The 18,024-nt window shown below is 40.3% G+C and overlaps 1 protein-coding gene across 11 annotated transcripts in view; it reads left to right on the forward strand.

Moving 5' to 3' along the window:
- The first annotated feature begins 55 nt into the window (after nucleotides 1–55).
- The window catches only part of AGTPBP1 (ATP/GTP binding carboxypeptidase 1), a 67,226-nt gene continuing 49,257 nt past the window's right edge, over nucleotides 56–18,024 (forward strand). For 6 of the 11 annotated variants that reach the window (XR_014576758.1, XM_083817721.1, XM_083817722.1 and 3 more), the window contains exon 1: nucleotides 15,483–15,553. Coding sequence is in view for 10 of the 11 variants with exons in the window: in XM_083817721.1 (XP_083673847.1) it covers nucleotides 15,522–15,553 (32 nt within the window). In the remaining variant the exon portion in view is untranslated. Of the gene's footprint in view, nucleotides 906–5,997; nucleotides 6,225–6,276; nucleotides 6,464–8,361; nucleotides 8,920–13,148; nucleotides 13,198–15,482; nucleotides 15,554–18,024 lie in introns of those variants that run through there. The other 5 variants (XM_083817729.1, XM_083817724.1, XM_083817728.1 and 2 more) reach the window with 5 other exon arrangements.

Here is an 18,024-nt window from a genome sequence, read left to right on the forward strand (position 1 = left end):
AAGGGAAGGGAAGGGAAGGGAAGGGAAGGGAAGGGAAGGGAAGGGAAGGGGGGTATTAATTTAAAAAGTGCACAACCCCGTGTTTGTGGGAAGCACCACCAGCTGCTAATACACTTTGCTCACCAAAAAGATTAACCAAAGCTGCCCCTCCCTCCAATGCTCGGAAGAAATACAGGGATTTGAATGCCAAAGCTGTCTTTGCGCGTTGGCCCTGCTGTTCAGCCTCCTCCAAGCACAGAGTGCTTGCACCTGCAGCGAGGCAAAAGGAGAGAAATCTGAGTGAGCTGTTAAGCCCATGACAGCGCCGACTTCTTCTCCGAAATAATTGCTTTTAATTCAACGGCTGCGGAAATGTCCGGGTGCTTCATGGCTGCGCTGTAGTCATACTTACTTCCTGGAAAAATACACAAATCTATGTAATACTTATCTTGTAATGATATTAAGGTTATGATTGCGAAGAGCAGGTCATTGCTGCTGAACCTGACGGTGGCTAAACATCTGTGAATGCAAACTGGTTATATCTACCTCTCTGTAGCAGAGAAAATGCCACCAGCACTAGCACTCTGCTCTGTAGAAAGAGGGCTGAATTTCTGGGGAAATTCTGTGTTTAATTTCAGGAGAAATAACTCAGATTATCGTTACAGATTGTTTCATAGATATTAAATAAAAACCTGCAGTACTTGATTCATTTCTGAAAATTTCACATGTTGGAAGCTTGTTGCCGATGCTTCCGTTATCAAATACCTGTTTATGTTTGTGTGCAGGCTGAACTCTAAGAACTATGACCTGGCTTTTGTGAGGTGACTGTGGCGATCTCATTCCAGTTCTCAGTAGACCAGTGGATGCGTCATGACTGGCTGTAAGCACTTCTCATGGCAAAAATACCAGGAGTCAAAGATGAGCAGGTTGGTTGCGTTTGTGTGAAATGACCATAGCAGTTTAAAAAGTGAACATGTGTTCCCTGCAGTAATCGGTAAGCTGAGGTGTTTTGTTTCAAGAACATCAAAGCACTTTATATGATACAATAAAGTGCGTTGATAGAGCAGAGTGAAGGACCGATGATCTAACTTCTGATAATGTGTGATACTCACACAGGGGCAAACAAAAAAAAATAAAATGTCTTTTTACTTATTTTTAGGTTCCACACATGCACTTTTGCTTTGGGGGGAAAGCGTATTACAAAAGTTAATAGTATTTAAAATGCCTTGGTGCTTAATGGAAAAATAGCCTTTTTTCTCTTAGACAAGCACATCTCTTTGGATGTGCTAATAGAGGGGTGGGGTGGAAAGCAACCTGCTTGTAGTTATCAGAGGCTGTGTCCGGAACATGTCATGTGTTTCCTTCTTGGTAGAGTGGGAGTAGCTTAAATGTAAAGATTATGAGGAACTCGGTTCAGTTTTAATTAAGAAGTACCTTTGTTCCTGTAATATAGTAAGAACATGTCACCATATACTTGATTTAAATAGGCTGCTTTGTTCAAGAAAAATTCAGCTAACCTTGTACCGATTTAGGGTATAGTCAGTTGACTGCCTGCTCTTTTTGTCTTTCCAGAATAATTTTATATTAATTTTGATGGTACTGATGTATTTTGTATGAGTGTGTAATACAGAGTCTATTTTTACACTGTAGGAACTTGTATTAAAGGATTATGAATTTTTTAACATTACTTATGAGGAGATAGGAGCAGATGTGTCATATACTGTTCAGCTTAAGGAAAAAAAAAATCCTGCAAAAGAAATTTTGATCTGCATAGAGAGAGAGGGAAAGAGAAAAAGCACCTGCAGTGTTATAAATCCATCATGGCAAGAGAGGTCACCTGCTGCAAGTTGTTTTCAGTTGGCGTTCCCCCATGAAGTAGGTATCTCATTGTTTTTGAAGGTTATTTTTTACCTTTTTCTTGCTCTAAGAACAGTGGTAATTTTCAAGAGCTTATTTATTTATATGTGCTTGTCAACAGAAATAATTGGTGCAGGGAGAGAAGGAAAATGGAGATGTGTTGAAGTATGTAAATATTTTCATAAATAGAAAGAAGGTGACCTTCAGCTGGGCCAAAGTTTATTTTAATTCTTGCCATTCCTTAACGTGTCTGTATGTGGAGGAATTTACCACAGGGTATTCCAGATTAATGGTCTGTTTAAAAACAAAATGAAACACAACAACGAAATCAACTGAAAAACTGCCCCCAGTTCACAGCTTCACAGAACTTTGCTGACGGTTTTGTACTAATGTAAGTTGTTAATCTCTGGTGCACTGATGTAACTAAAAATATTTAGATATTTTTCAGGATCAACCTTACATGGCAGGATATGCAGACATAGCAAAATATTGTCCTCAGTGTACACATTAATTGAGGTACATAAATTCTTCCCTTTTCATTTTTTATTTTTAAACTGTGAGAATGGAAGTTTTTGACTGGAATGCGAGCAGTTCACTCTCTTTTTTGAGTTTATACCCTGTGTGTATGAATAAAATTTGGTTGTCTTTAGGTATATGAAAAAAGTGTCTGAATTGGCACAAGCCTATGAGGCGTGATGCATCACTTCGGAAATCCCTCTCATTACCACCTCAAAACAACCCTCCCCCTGACCCCCGCCAATCCCAGAAGACTAGGATGAAAGTACCCAGTAGGGTACAAATCTATATACTCTGAATTAGTCTGTGCAAAGAATATTGATGGGTTATTTCTTTTGTAGTATTATAAAAGCAAGAATAGCTGAATGAACGACAGATGTGAGGTTGAACTGAAATGCTTTTGTATTTGTTGAAATACATACATAGCAGAGCACAAAAGATCTTCTCAAAGGTGAAAAAGAACAGAGGCTATGCTGGAAAAGTACCAAGTATTCTAATTGTTAGAGAGGAATGACATATCTAGAGATAAAGAGCCAAAGCCAAATTCTCCAGTGTGTATGTGGAAACAAGTGTTGGCTCTCAAATGAGGGAGTGATTATTTTTCACAGTTAAGGAGAGCTGGTAGCTATGTTTATTATCTCAGACTGACTGGATTTATACAGGGGGTATAGAAACAGGCAAGGCGGATTTAACTAGTGCAGGTTAAGATTTAATAGTAAACAATGAGTAACCTGGTGATAATTACAAGGGAAACTGAGAAAGGGAGAGGATAGGATCTAATGATGCTTACATATCGTTACCATTAAAGTATCTTGAAGAGCTTTCTCAATCTCTTTGTTCTTCATGCTCCCAGAGGGAATAGCCATTAACTTTAAAAATTGTTTCTGATTATTTTAATTATATAGGCTGACTGTGGAACACCCAATGTGCTGCATATGTATTAATAAATGTTTAAATAACGGACTGTAAGCATGCAGTTGGGGGAGGGGAGTCATTCTTTGTTTGCAAACTTTCACCTTTGCATAAGCTTCTGGAAAGTGTTGCTGGATTCATTGTTTCTACTACCTTTCCAAAAATAATAAATGAGTACAATATGATTTGTGTAAACATAGAAGCTACTTTTTTTTTTTTTTTTAACCTTACCTTGCTGGATACATCTCAGGTCCTTGCCTTTCCACACTGAGTGTAGATTGACATCTTTTTGCTACTTTTTTTGTAAGTGCATGGATTGTCCCATTTGCAAGAGTATACTTGTGTCAAAATTCTCTACAATTAGCAAAATCAGAGGCCTAGTCTTGTATGGAACCAGTTCTGTTCTGCAAGGCAGTGTTGCTGTTGCTGTTATTTTCAGAAAAGTGTGTCTGGGACCCATCAAGCTTTTACGTAATGGCAGTAATATAATTTGTCATCACCTCATTTTCAAAACACCACAGATTTATGGTTTTCTCTGGCTAAATAAAAACTTAATTGTTTCCAGTAGTTTTGTGTACCTGTCAAAGATTTCACTTGGAATGTTGTAAAACTGTGTGAAATGAAAAAGAATAATGAACCTTTATATTAATTTCATAGCATATGATAAATGTTCAGAATTGTGTTGTGTTTTAAGAGTGATCTTTTAAGTATATATTTACAAAGGATTCAAACTATTCACTTTTGCACACAGGAATGTATTTGAAAACAAAATAGGGGAAGTTCTTGCAATCTCATGTAAGTAAATTCCACCAGAATCAGTGAAAATTCTTTTGCAAATTAGAACAATATTGGCCTGCTACTACATTTATACATTTGTTCTAAAGGCAAACTTGTGTTCTGTAGAAATAAATTCTAAATGTGGAATCACTGTATCTGAAAAAAACAAAACAAAAAAGTTTGATAAATGAATGACCTTCAACATCCATACGCAGATGTTCTACTAGTAAAAATAGAAATGCACAGAAAAATTGTTTGGTGAAATAACTAAGATAGTTTTCATTTTGTGTTTGGGTCGCGTTTATGTTTTTGTTCTTCTGAGTACATTCATAATGTGAGAATTTAGCGGACTTCAGGAAAGGATCCAAGTATTTGTTTAGCCATGTTACTATCACTCATTTTTTTCTCAAGTGGAATGGCACTTGTCGCCAGTCTTAACCCAGTTAATCCAATGCTGTGTCCTCCTTCTACAGTAGAGAATTTTCATGTTTTTAGCTAATTTATTTTTGTCATGTGCCAGGATACACAGAGAGCTGTTTAAAAATATTCTTTTCTGAGCTAACTTAAGTAAACCGATTCTTTCTTCAGCTTAAAAAAAAGAGGGATTTTTATTTATATTCCCCTTCTTTGCTTTTTACTTGCCAGTGCCTGCCTGATACTATTTTTGTCTTTGACTGAGTCATACTTGAGTTTATTCTACGTCTTCTGCTAATGCCCTGATATTGCTGTAGACAGAGTTATGCATTTAAAATTATTCCATGAATAGAACTTCACAGAAAACTTGTAGCTGTACTGTTTGCTGCTTTAAAGTATTCTCTGTTAATAGCTGTCCAACGTGACTGCTGTTACGGAACAAGTGAGACTGTTCCTGCCCAGTGCCAATATGCTGGTAAATTCCTGCATTCTGATTCTCTGCATTCCTCTTACGCAAGGTACACGACTGAAGAACCTGTAAGGTAGGTGAGGGAGGAATCCCCATCCAAATCTGTGTGTATTTTCTGATCATAATCCATAGGTTCACAAGTTCTAGGAAGCATAATTAATGTTGAAGTATTTGTTACTAAATAAGATCAGGGACAACTGCTTATGTGCCTTAACCACTCCTATCCGTTCATTTTAATATGTTGGAGAGGGGAATTCGGAGGACATAATCAGCATTTATACAAAAATGATGTGATAATGGACTTAAGAATCTGTTATACCACTTTAAACTTGAATTAACTCCAGCAAAACAGCAGTTGGCTTCCATGACCTAATGGGCAGAAATTGGCTGCCACTAACTAGCTGGGCAAACATTGTATTTAAGCAGAGCCAGATAGGAGGACTGGTATCTCCTCTCAATCACAGGTACACAGAAGTAGTACCCTGGTCCTGACTTGCAGGTTTCTGCTGACTAAAGCAGCTTTGTTCTGTGTCCAGAAGGTATAGATGTGTATGTTCTCTGCACAGATCATCTGGACTGCATGGATGATAAGTGCAACTTAATCTAATACCATGACACCACTGGAGCTAAGGCAGTAACAAGCAGTAATGGTAAACTATTCAGGTGAATTGCCCCTGAGGAAGAGTTGCCAACCATCACCCAAAACGCAAAGCTGTTTGGTAGACAGTAAAGTCTTGGAAATCTTTGTTCCACTCCGTGGGGGTGGAATAAATCATGGTATATAAGGCAGTAGTTGCAGGTAGCGTAGCCAGTTGGGTAACATCTATGTATTTTGAAAGGCACGATGAGTAAAAGTGTGTATGCTTTAAAATCTGCTTTTTGCTGGATGAGAATCAGGATAGGTAGCTCTGTGGTTGCGCAGTGTTACTGGGTAACAGACACCGCAAATTTCTGTTAGGGATTACGGCCTTATGAGAATCACTGGCTGTGTTTTCTGGTAGAAACACTGATTTGATATCTTGGGGCCCACGGCTTCCCCCGCAGCTGCGGGCGGGCACCTGCAGCGACAGGCCGGGCGCCGCTCTGCGCGGGGGCACGGGCAGCGCCGCTCCCGTCAGGGGGGTGACGCCAGCGGCCGCGCTACCCCACGCGGCTCGTCGCGCCGGCCCCGCGGCCATACGACTCCCACACGCCGCCCCCTGAGGCAGCCCGAGCCCTGCCTCCCTCCTTCCCTCGCGGCGGCAGCAGGAGGACGAGGAGGAGGAGGCAGGAGGAGGCTGAGGCCCACACCCGCGGCCAGGTGAAGCCCTCCCCGCGGCGCCCGGTGCCGATCCCCGGCGGGGCCGCGGGGCGCCTGCGCGGGGCGGGGCGGGCGCTGCGGTGCGGAGCGGAGCGGGGTGGGCACGGTCCCGGTCCCGGTCCCGGTCCCGCCGCCGCCGCCGAGCGGATGAGGACGGCGGGGGCGCATCCCGCAGCCCCCGGCACGTCCCGCGGGGAGCCGCCCGCGCGCGGTGAAGCTCCGCGGGTGCCTGCGGAGATGTAAGGGGCAGCGCCCGTCTGGCGGCGGCGCTTCGGCGTGGGGCGGGGAGGAACGGGGGGCGAGCGGGGCGCCGGGAGCGGCCGGGGACCGGGAGCCGGGAGCCTTTGGGCCGGGCAGCGGCGGGTGGGGTGCGGGGGCTGTGGCCTGGGTGGGGGCGCGGTGCTTGCACGCGTGGGGGCAGAGGTGAGGCTCCTCGGCGTGCCCGCAGGATGCAGGAACACCGTGAAACTTTTATGCGGGGTCGTGGCACAAATGCTCGTTTTCGTCTTTATGTTTCCCTGAAGAGGGAACCGCCTCCCTAGCAATTTTATTTTATTTTTTCCCCCCTGCAAACGGTGTTCTTCTAGCCGAGCAGGTATGCTTAAACCACCAGAAGGACTACCTTTATGGGTTATGTTTCATGGAAAGGCTTCCCTGTTTTGCAAGTAGTCATTGTATATCTCGCTGCCGCATATAATGACAGGGCGATGCTAATAGGACAGCCCCACCTTCTGGTTAATCCGTCAGTGAAATCATACTTGTTGACCTAAGAGTTTTTCTGGAAATACCAGACGACGCACATTGTGAGTGCGAGTGCGAGTCTGTATTGGATTTTTTTCCTTCCTTTTTTTTTTTTTTTTTGGCTGGGGGAGAGTGGCAAGGCAATAGCCTTTTCTGGAAACCTTTGTATGTAACATCAGGATAATTTTATCACGTACCCCCATTTCAGCAGAATGGATTGTTATTGTTAGCTTCTGATGTCTTAACTCATCACTGTGATTTTTTTTTTATGCTAGCCTAAACTGTGGACTTCAAGAGCTTAATAAATATAAAGTCTCTGCTTTTATTTCCTTCAAAAAGCGAAGGGGGGGATGCCAAACCAAGGAATAGTCTTAGAGTGTGGATATTTGAAGGGTAGACTGTGAAGAGGTACCTAATCACAGAGGGGCAGTGCTCATGCTTAGATTTCCATCACAAATTGTCCTCTAAATGAAAGCTTTTGGATCGAAAAATACTGGTGTGCTTTGGTAGCTGCGGTGGGTTTGCTTTGCTCCTGTACGTGCCCTAAGTCTAGCTGAGGCTTGTGAGCCACAGCAGGCCTCCCTGTGATCGCTCCTTGGGCCAGAGAGCTCATTAGCAGCAGGGCAGAGCTCGTTCCCATGAAATCTCTCATGGGAGGTAAGGAAGCGCATCAGGGTCTAGCAAACAACCTGATAAGGGATCTGGACTCGACTACTAGTCAACCACTTTAACTAATAAATACGTTGCCTCATCTCCTTCTTCTCTGTAATCAAAGGAGGAGTCATCTTGACACCCTACCTCTGTTATCTGCGGAGTGTGGGCGAAGCCTGGCGCTGCCTTGCTCCCCTGTTGTGTACGTGTTGTGCACCTGCTGCGTGTGCGATGCAGGCCCCGATGGTCAGGCCTCCCCTCCGATCACGTCCACGCCCTGTGGTGTGGCAACGTCGTGAATAAGTGCTGAGGGGAGGGGGGTTGCACAACCTGGATCATAAACAAATGGGCAAAAGGCTTGAGTCCTGGAGAATTACTGATCAAAAGATGATGGTCTTGCAATCCTATAAATACTGATCCCAAACGAGAGCTCAGCTCTCCAGAGAACGCAGCAAGCTGCACCCTCCTGCCCCCCAAGCTCAGGCACCCCAAGGGGGTGTGCATCCTAGGGCTGGGGCTGTGAGGAACAAGCTCGTCCGTGGGCAAATAGGGAGTAGGGTGAGTAATTCACTCCAGGGGGTATTTTGGAAGCACATGGGACTGGTTTCAGACACCCTCAGGACTCTGCAGTAAGACCTGTGTGAACCTTGCCATTCACCTATCTTTAAGTAAGTCACTGTTTCTATTGTAGCAAATTCCTGTAGATCATTATGTTAATTGACTAATACTTAGATACTGATTAAATACTGTTAAAATTCATATAATCTGTGCTATCTGTTATAAAGCTGTATTATAAATCCTTAATTGCTGCTTCGTTAGAGTTGTGTAAATCTAATTCTGCAACAGTTGTAGACGGTAACAAGCAATCAGCTGATGCTTATTACAGGTAAGGTTATCCTTCTTGGAAGCATCTTTTCCAAAATTGTGCACGAGAAGCTACAACTAGAGAGGGGAAACCTGAGAGAAGGCTTTTTGAAGTCCTCTTGGCTGATTGAGGCAACTTGCTGTTTCATCTCATGTTTAGGTGTCAGCCTAGAGAAGACTTGCACGCACCCAGGGAGTCGGCAGCAACCTATCTCATGATAAGAGACTTTGCGGCCTTTAAACATGGTGATGCTCAGCTGAACATATCTGGGAACTGCCTGTTTTTTGGGTCTTGGCATACGTTAATTGAAACTTTTCTTTGATTTCCAGTATCTGTGAGCTCATTGCTCTGAAGAGATTGCTTCTGTGGTATGAATTGCTAATGTTTGAGAGAACTGAGTGCGGCTCAAGTCGCTCTGGCACTGGAGTGATGACTGCGGTAACTGAAGTATTTAAACTCCTTAAAGAACTTACAGAGGAAGTCAGGTTTCTTGGAATGAGCGTGAGTGCTGTACAAGGCAGCTGCCTGTGGGAGTGCTTAGGAGGGATTTGTAATGGCAGTGTATCTCTGAGTATGCTTTCAAGCCCTGCCACTATCCACAGCTTAACTGCCCAATATCCTGTGCTAAGCATCAAGAAGATTATGAGCAGTTCGATGCGTGCCCTGGATACACAGAGTTCAGCGTGGTTTACATTTGGAAATAGAGTTTTGTAACATTTACATGTAGAAAGACTGAAAGTTGGGAGGGAGGGGGGGAGCACCCAGTTATACTTCCTCTTTTAAATTTTTTTTTTGCAATAGCTACAGAGATGAAAGTCACGAAACTGTCATCCTAAAAGCTTAATACACTAAAAGATGCATATAAGTATTTTGCTACCCCCTTTAAAAAAAAAAAAAAAGCAATTTATGAGAAACAGGGTGTCCAGTGTTGTGTATACTCGAGGGAGGCAATACCATTTTAATTGTCTCATGTATAATTCACAACCTAAATAGTAGAAATCAAGGTTTTGAAAATGAGAGTGGTTGCTGAGAGATCTTATGGATTGTGATGTGATTGTATTTGTGCTTAGTGATGAGCAGAATTATCTTAAAGAGCTGGAAATGCATTTCAGTATATAAATCTGCAACATGGAGGCATCGGTTGATTGTTGTTGTTTTGTTGTTTGTTCTTCTCTTCATCTGGATTAAAAGGCTTGATGGTTTGCTCTAACTCAGCAGGTGAACTATAACAAGCATAGATTTTTGGATTATGTCTTTACAGACCTATGTTAGCTATCCTGACAGCGTAAGCCCAAGGGACCAGTCACTGGGTTAGGTGCTGGCAAGCACCTCTGAGGTTTAACACTCTGTCATTGAAGCATTGCCAAGAAATCAGGAATATTACTGGGGTTTCCAGTTCATGTTCAGTATGTGGCAAAGGGAAATGCTTAGTTTCTGCTATGGCAGTCCTTCCCCTCACGGCTATTTTTACTGCCCCCATCTCCCCCCGTCCCCATACCATTCACCTTCTGCCTGATGAAAGGGTTATATTATCTGTGCAAGAAGCAGCTGACTTTGGCAATATTTCTGTCAACTCAAATCACGCAAGTTCTGAATGTGATACTCTTGACTGTGACGTTGGCAAGTTTGTCATGTCTTGAGGAGTACAATTATGGTGCATTGGTAACTTTCTAGGAGCTTCTTTCCAGGCAAGAAATGAAGTGCAATTTTCTTATTTTTTATTTTTATTTTTTCTGGTGAAAGGCTTTGTGTGTTGGTGTTGTTGTTGCTGTGGGGTTTTTGTTGTTGTTGTTGTTTGTTTTTAAGGGAATGACTTAGGTATTTACAGCTTTTCAGGCAGCTCGTATCAGACTTGTTTTTACAGTTAAATGTGGTGGTGGTAATAGGCTGCATGACATAGCTGACAGGTTGCTGTGCAGGGCTTTGGTGCCGCAGTCTTCTGTGAAGCTTTATATGTGTTGTTTTGAATATCTGAGTGTGTACTGCAGTTTATGTAGTCATGTCAAAAAGTAATCATTGTGCAATAATACAGCAGTGAGTGAACTAATCAGCTGACTTTATTTTCTACTCTAAATATTTATAGGAAAGGGTACAAGGAAAAGGCAGTAGCTGATTTTTAAGAGCACTTTTTTATTCAAAGTTGTGTTTAAACAGACTTTTTCAGTGTCTCGTAAAGATTTTTTTTTAAGTCCATAAACAGTTTCTGAGGCTCTGGGGTATGTGAAGTGCTGTACTATCAAAAGCCTGTTTGCTTCTGGTTTAGTCTGCACTGGGACGGTGGAGGGTGGTACATGTATGCTTATGTGAGAGGTAAAGCTGTCTTTTTCAGAGCCTACCCTTGTTTGCAGCCTTCTGATCTTGTGGCAGGTTTTAGCTGAGTTGTAACTTCCCAACTTTTTGCTGCCTGGCATTTACAACGTTTTAAATCATTACATAATTTCTTCATATCTACTGTATTTAATTTTTTAATTTATTGTTACTTGACACAATTCTGTCCTCTGAATTGTTTCCCATCTCTTTCACATATATATATATGTATTCTTAATACTGCAACATTTAGAAAGATTTTGCTCAGCTACTTGCTTTCACTGTCTGAGAAAGAATTTGTTTGCTATGCACTTGTTACAGTTCCTTTTTTTTTTTTTTTTTCCTAAACCTTTCAAATCAGTAACTCCATGATGAGCATAAATGAAGACTGAGCTCTGGCTTTGAAAATACTTGGGATGCACCTAGCTTTGAATACAAAGCAAAATAAGGAAATAGAGATGAACAGTCCAGCAAGTTTTGCAGACTTAATGTGCCAAATTTACATGGAGAAACTGAATCTTTGTTTTGTCTCCTGGTGGATATGATTTGTTAAAACTCATGTATCGTGCAAAAATTTTTTTTTTTTTTTGAGATTTTGTGCAGCAAAGTCCTACTATTAACTAGGGTTGATTTCAGAGGTCTTTGGCTTTCTTAAGGTGTCTTTATTTTCTGTTTTTTTGTTTGTTTGTTTTGTTTTATGAAAAAAAAGAAGATATTTTAATGTTTTTAATCACATTTATTCTTCCATGACCAGCATTTTCCATATTAAAATCTTTTGGTCAGTTAAAGCATATGAATTCAGCTTATGTAAAATCAAAATGTCTTCCAGCTTCAGTAGCAGACAGATTAACTTATTTTCTTTCAGAGAGAGTCCTAATAGCAGGACTTCAGCACAAAAGCTTTGGGGCTTTTTCAGTCTCCATGGGGTTCCAGGCATCAGCTTCATCTGGCACGGCCCGTACGTGCTGCTTGTAAGCACATCTGTGTTTGTGGCAGAGTTGTTTTTCCTCGTCTGACTACTACTGCTGCTCACTTTGCTTACCGTTAGCTTGCTGAATTCTGCTAGATTTGTCTTCCGTGGCAGTTGTTTGAAAGCATTCTTTTGGGGAAGAATTTTCCATTTCAGGAAAATGGACATGATGGCAAGACAGTCTGGTATAATACCCCAAAATATATATTTAAAATGTATGTATCAAAAAACTTCAAGTTTCAGTGACAAAGGGGAGTGGGGGGGGGGGGGATCCAGCTCATGAAACCAGAGTTGCTGTTACTTAAAATAAACATTTTGAGCCTCAGATGTGAGGTTACCCTGTTTAATATATGAGAATTTTTCAGATTTGATGCGAGAAAAATGCCAATAAACCTGCTTAGCACTGACATGCTCTAATGGTTGTAGTAATGTGACTATGCTTTTTTTCTTAATATGATTACAATTTAGTGTAAAGATTGGAGTTTGATTTTATTTATTTTTTTAATGCCCATTAGTGATTAATGGGAGATAAAAGAGAAAACAATATACAGTGAATGTACTTAACTGCAAGTTCTGGTGCAGCTGAGGCGTACACATTACTGCATTGAGTATAATCTGATTTCTTCAATTTTATTTAAAAATGGCTGTTCACACTATGTAGAAATTCTGCCTGGGTGGCGTACAATTAAATAAGGCATGTATTTACTTTCTCCTGAAATATGCATGTCAGTTTAAGTATCAGAATCTCAAAGATGCAGGAAAAGCTCTGTGACAGTGCATATGAAGTATTAGGTTAGTAGCTTTTACTTTTTTGATTCCCTCTTTGCATTATTGAGTAGATGATGGAAAGTAAAGCTGATGATTTAGGTGGCTTTCTAATGCGGTATGGCATTGTTGGTATTTGTGTGAAAATGAAAAAGTATCCTCTGAGAAAAGACAAACAAGGGGAGTGGGACAGGCATACACCTGATTTTAGTGACGGAATTTCTTTATTGTTATTGTTGTTGTTATTGTTGTTGTTATTATTATTATTATTATTATTACTATTATTATTTTAAAGAGATGGCGTTCTAGGTACTTCTTCCCCCAAAATAGTGGATTTAGGATCATGAAAGCACATGATTACCTAAGATGGGAAAGAGACAGGTTTAACTGTACATCAGATATGGATAGGTGAGACCAAGGAAAGAGCTGGTGTCCCTAAAGAAGGGTTTGGGCAACAAACACCACAACTACTTGATGCATGTGTCGGGGGGGATGGGGGGGGGGGGGGGGGAGGGGGGTTGCAGAAGTAGGAATGCAGGCTCCACGTTACTCTGTTACGTTTCAGCACATTCTGAAGCTTATGAGAAAGGTAAATACTGGGTCTGTCCTCTGCCCTTTTGCTTAGGCTTTGCCCATGAGTCTTACAGGGCTGAAGAGATGGATCCCCAGCAAAGGTGAGTTGGAGGCTCAGTGACAGAATTTACCTGGGAAGCAGACAAATGCATGCCACATAATGCATGTCTTTACTTTTGGGGGAGAAAGGATAAGGTGAAAATTATGTGCAACCTCCTGCAGTCTGTTTCATTTGTTAGTGTTGGTAGCGTTGTTACAGTAAGTGCAGCTTCTGATTTGGAAATTTACTTGTCTCAAGAAATTTCCTCCAAGGAATTTGCCTGTTTGCGCTGTCCAGGTGGGAGACCAGAGGATATAATGTTCCACAGACAGTATGAAATGACTGAGGGAGATTCCACAGAATCCAGCGTATATCAACTTGAAATTTAACTAGTCAACACCTTCTACTCCCCTCTGTTTCCCTTCAATTTAAGGCTTGATTGTTGTTTTTCTTGTTTTGTTTTCTTCAGGTGCTCTTCTAAATGCTTAATAATCGTTGCTAATTTATCCTCTGCTCTGCTCTGTCCTGGCAGACTCGTGTCACTAGCTGTGTTTAAAAAATGTTTAAATCGAGCCCCATACACCTTCTGTCTTTACCTTCCTAGCAATATTGTATTCAAATTCAACATGATATATTTTTTTTTTTGCGTCATTTCATATATTCTACATTAGTAGAAAGTCAAAGAGAGAGTTTGTTACCTTACTATGTATATATGTTCCACCACAATCCTCTGGATTGCTGGTGTATGTGTTCTTTTCTTTTTCTCCCTGCTTGTTTTTTTTTTTAAGGGCTTCTCATACTTTCTTACCTGCTTGTCTTTTTCCCCTTGTCCTGGAGTATTTGTGCGTTGTGTTTACTGAAATACTTTGTGTCAAATTTAGAGTCGAACAAATTAAGACCTTGTAGTTCAAGATAGTTCATCTGTGTATCTGGCTGTACGTGTAAAGCAGTTCAGTACACTACACTATGTAGAAACCATTGGCACTGGCAGACTGTTCATCATCTGTCTGACAGCAGGTCAACGCTGCTAGCTGAACAGCACTTGGCTACTTGAACTCAGGAATCTAATATTTTCCCCCCAGTAAGACCAGCAGCCTGATTCAAATAATCCAGACTTTTTAATTTGTCAGATTGTCTGCTTTGTGGTGGACACAGTTATTGTCCTGTAACTATTCATTTTCTTTAAATGAAGTCAAGGTAGTTTACACTTGAAGGGTACTTGGTCAAATCTGGAACACCTGTTAGCTTGAGTCAGGCTGCAATTCTTTTAAAAATCTGAGCAATTGCTTCCTGGCTGTTGGAAGAAGATTCTGTCTTCAGGTAAGTCTGGAAATAAGCTTGTTGCATTCTTCATCTGCTTTAGGCTTTTAGCAGCTGCCAAATGGAATTTACCAGTAATCAAAAACTGGTTATTATATATATTGAAAAAATATTTTTGATAAGTCTTACAAATTTCTCTGTGGGGTCTGTTTCTTGTCTGCATTTCACAACTGCATTATTGCCTTCATTCTCACTTCCTATATCTTTGGACAACTTCTGTCTTAAAACTAACCACTGTGCCCTTTGAAAACACTGTGTTTTTTTTTTGTTGTTGTTGTTCTTGTTGTTTGTTTGGTTGGTTGTATTTCTTTTTTTTTGTTTGTTTGTTGTTTTTTTTTAGTAGAGTATTTGCTATTCATGTTAGATCTCAAATGGAAGTACTGAGGTTCAGTTAATGGTCCTGTAGACTGCAACCTTAATTGCTTGGAGACACCATTTGAGGAAACAGTGTAGCCTGAGGACACTATGTCCTTAAAAGGGTAGGAAAATTGTGTCCTTAGCACGATATGGGTTCTGTCCAAGAAATGTATTCAGGTCTTGCTTAAATAAGAACACCAAACACTCCGTGTTTCTTGTAGTGCCTCCGTTCCTAGTTATCCCATAGATGCATGAAATGGCAGTCAGAAGTAAGCATGTTGTGGTATCTCACAGCAATATCAAGGAAGTTTAAAAATGGGCATGTACTGACTTCAGGAGGAGCTTTGTTTGGTGACTTAGTTGTGGACATGAAAATGTTGGCTGTTAAATCTCTGATACCAATTCCTGCTTTATTGTAATCAGACTCTGAGCTTGGTAGGACTGAATTACAATGTGGAACCACACTCCATGCTTACACTGCAATGCTTTATTTTAAAAGCTGTGTCACAGGGTGAAGAGAGGAAAAGCTTCTGCCAGTGCAGAGAAGTGTGATCAATGAGGATTAACTTATTTAACATTTCTAGTGTAGAGATGCTCAATATGGTGGTAACGCTTCATCATTGAAGAGCAATAGATACTGATAATATGTAACTGTTTAATATCTTCCAGGTTATCAGAGATGGTGATTTGAAGAATCAGGTTTCCGATATGAACAAAGTAAAATTATCATCTGAAAAAAGGTAAATTTAAAACTATACTGACTTCTCAACATCAAGCTATTTGAGATTTGTGAAGACACGGTGCCTATGTTGTTAGTAATATAAGTAAAATATTCATCATGTGTCCCTGATGAGAGAGTGGGAATTTATGTCCTGAAAAACTGAGGGAGTTGATATTGGTTAGCATAAAGTAGCCTGATTTTTAAGAAATAACTTTTTACACTTTAAATTTGTCTGCATTTAATCTCAGACGTGTCCATATATAACTTTATATACATTCAATTTCATTGAAAGAAATATCAATTAATTTCATCATTTCATGCATATACAGGCAAAACATACAAATGATTACTACTGAATGAATTAAAGGACAAGTTTACTTTTACTGCCCAGGAAGTCATGGAATTTGTCACAAGATGTATTTAATTCTCCAACAACCCTACAACTCAGCATACAATTAGGGCAAACAACAGTGAAATTACAGAAGATTTCAAGAGTTGTTTGTTAGTTTCATGATAGCTTATTTTAACAAATATTTGAAAAAGCTATGCAATTAACTACAGAAGGCAATAACCCTTTTAAACATCAGGAAGCTTGAAATACTTTTTTATTTTTATAAATTTTTCTGTGTATAAAATGTATAAATCTGTAAAAAAAAAAAAGTGTATATTTAAAAAAACAGTTTTATTCTTTTGAGCTAGCACAGTTTGAACCACCTAGTTTCATCAAACTATCTGATATTTAAAAAAAATCCTCAGTGCAGCATAATAGGGTATTTTGGCTTCAATCTTATTTCTCTGAAATACCAATTCTTATTGAAACTTGTAAATCAAAGTATGCAAAGCATTACAATGAAGCTGTCTTTGGTTATTTAGTTTCTGTTTTTAGCAGGCTGTAAGGACAGGTTGGACATTTGTCTGTCAGGAAGTGCAAATGTGGCCTTGATTCATCTCTGAGGAGAACACTTTTGATGACCTTGTGAAGTTAGAGTTAAGGAGTTAAGGCTCCTCAGTTATGCTTATTGTAATTAGAGACAGTGGAAACACCATGTAAACCTCAGTGACTACAGAGTCCTCTTACGAGAAGGCTTTACAATGGGTGAGGTGAAAAATGCTTTCCTTGTTAAAAAGAAGGGTTCTGCACACTGTGGGAAAAGAAGTCTTACATGAAAGGCAGGCTGCAGTGTTCGGGGTCTTCATGTGAGGTTCTGCAATGTCAGCAACTTAAGAGGAAATTTAGCTTGACAGGACACTGCTTTTAGTGTGCTGTTCTGATTATTTCTGTGTTTTACCTGGCTGATAAGTTAAAAGCACTGAATTATGTTGTACCTCTTTGTTTTTGAGAGCTGTCTTCTAGATATGGATCCTGGGTTATTTATTTGACAAGACATATGTATTTGCATTACAGATATGAGAAAAGAGTTCCACCCCAAACTGGAGTTGCACTTGATTCATAGGTCAAATAGGTTGTCACGGTGATGTTATGAGCAGGAGCAGAATCAGTCAGCCTAGCTGACATAATTTGTGTCCTACAGACTTTTTAATTTACAGTGCAGGTACTGAAATCTGTCACAGTGTTGTATACCAGTATGTATATCATTGTAGAATATAATAAAAGTGTAATTCTTGTTTTAAGGAGAAAATTGAACTAAGAAAAATAAGCTAAGAAATTTCAGTTAGGAAAATAGCTAAGAAGAAATCGTGACTTTGATTTATATTTGAGCATAGCCACTGGGCAGGTGTCATTTCAAGAACATTTTACTGTGTGATCTGAGGATTTGAGGTTGATTTGGCTATATTTCTGTTGGAAGAATTCTTGCAAGATCAATAGCCAAAAATCATTCTAAAGATAACAGTTTAACTGCTGTGGTGAGTGCTTCTTGCTCTTAGTAGAAATTCTGGCCCCAGGAGGAGATTACACCCCTGAACTGCTGGGCTTAAATTGTTATACCAGACTGTGGTGAGGATTATTTACCCTTCCTAAACCCCTTAAATCTTTTAGTAAGTGTGAAGAGATTACGCTAGATGTTAACTGTCTCTACATGGTATATAACTTCCACGTGCCGGTGTTCCTTTTTGTAGTTATCTGGCCAGAGGAGTCAAAATTGGATGTGCTTTGAAGCATTAATTTCTTTAGTTTTGTGTTTAGAAAAACTTGTATTCCCTATTCCTTTGTTTGTTATTAAGGAACATCTTTGTTGTTGTCCTTGTTTGTTTCCTACTTTTAAACTACATTTATGTCATTCCGAGACCAATGGTACACCTAAATGGAAATACTCCCTCCCTACGCCCCACCATATATGCATGCTCTCACATGCATGTATAAAACAGCAGCTCTGCTACACAGTGACTTCTTTGTGGGTTGCCTGGACTATTATTTTTGCTATGGGGCAGGTGAAGTTAATGGCCTTTGGAAGTCTGTGACCACATCGACAGAGCTTGTGTATTTCATTACAATTTGGGGCTTACTTTGGAGTATTTCAAGTTCAGTGA

The sequence above is a fragment of the Anser anser genome (assembly GCF_964211835.1).
Source record: "Anser anser genome assembly, chromosome: Z".
Classification (NCBI taxonomy): domain Eukaryota; kingdom Metazoa; phylum Chordata; class Aves; order Anseriformes; family Anatidae; genus Anser; species Anser anser.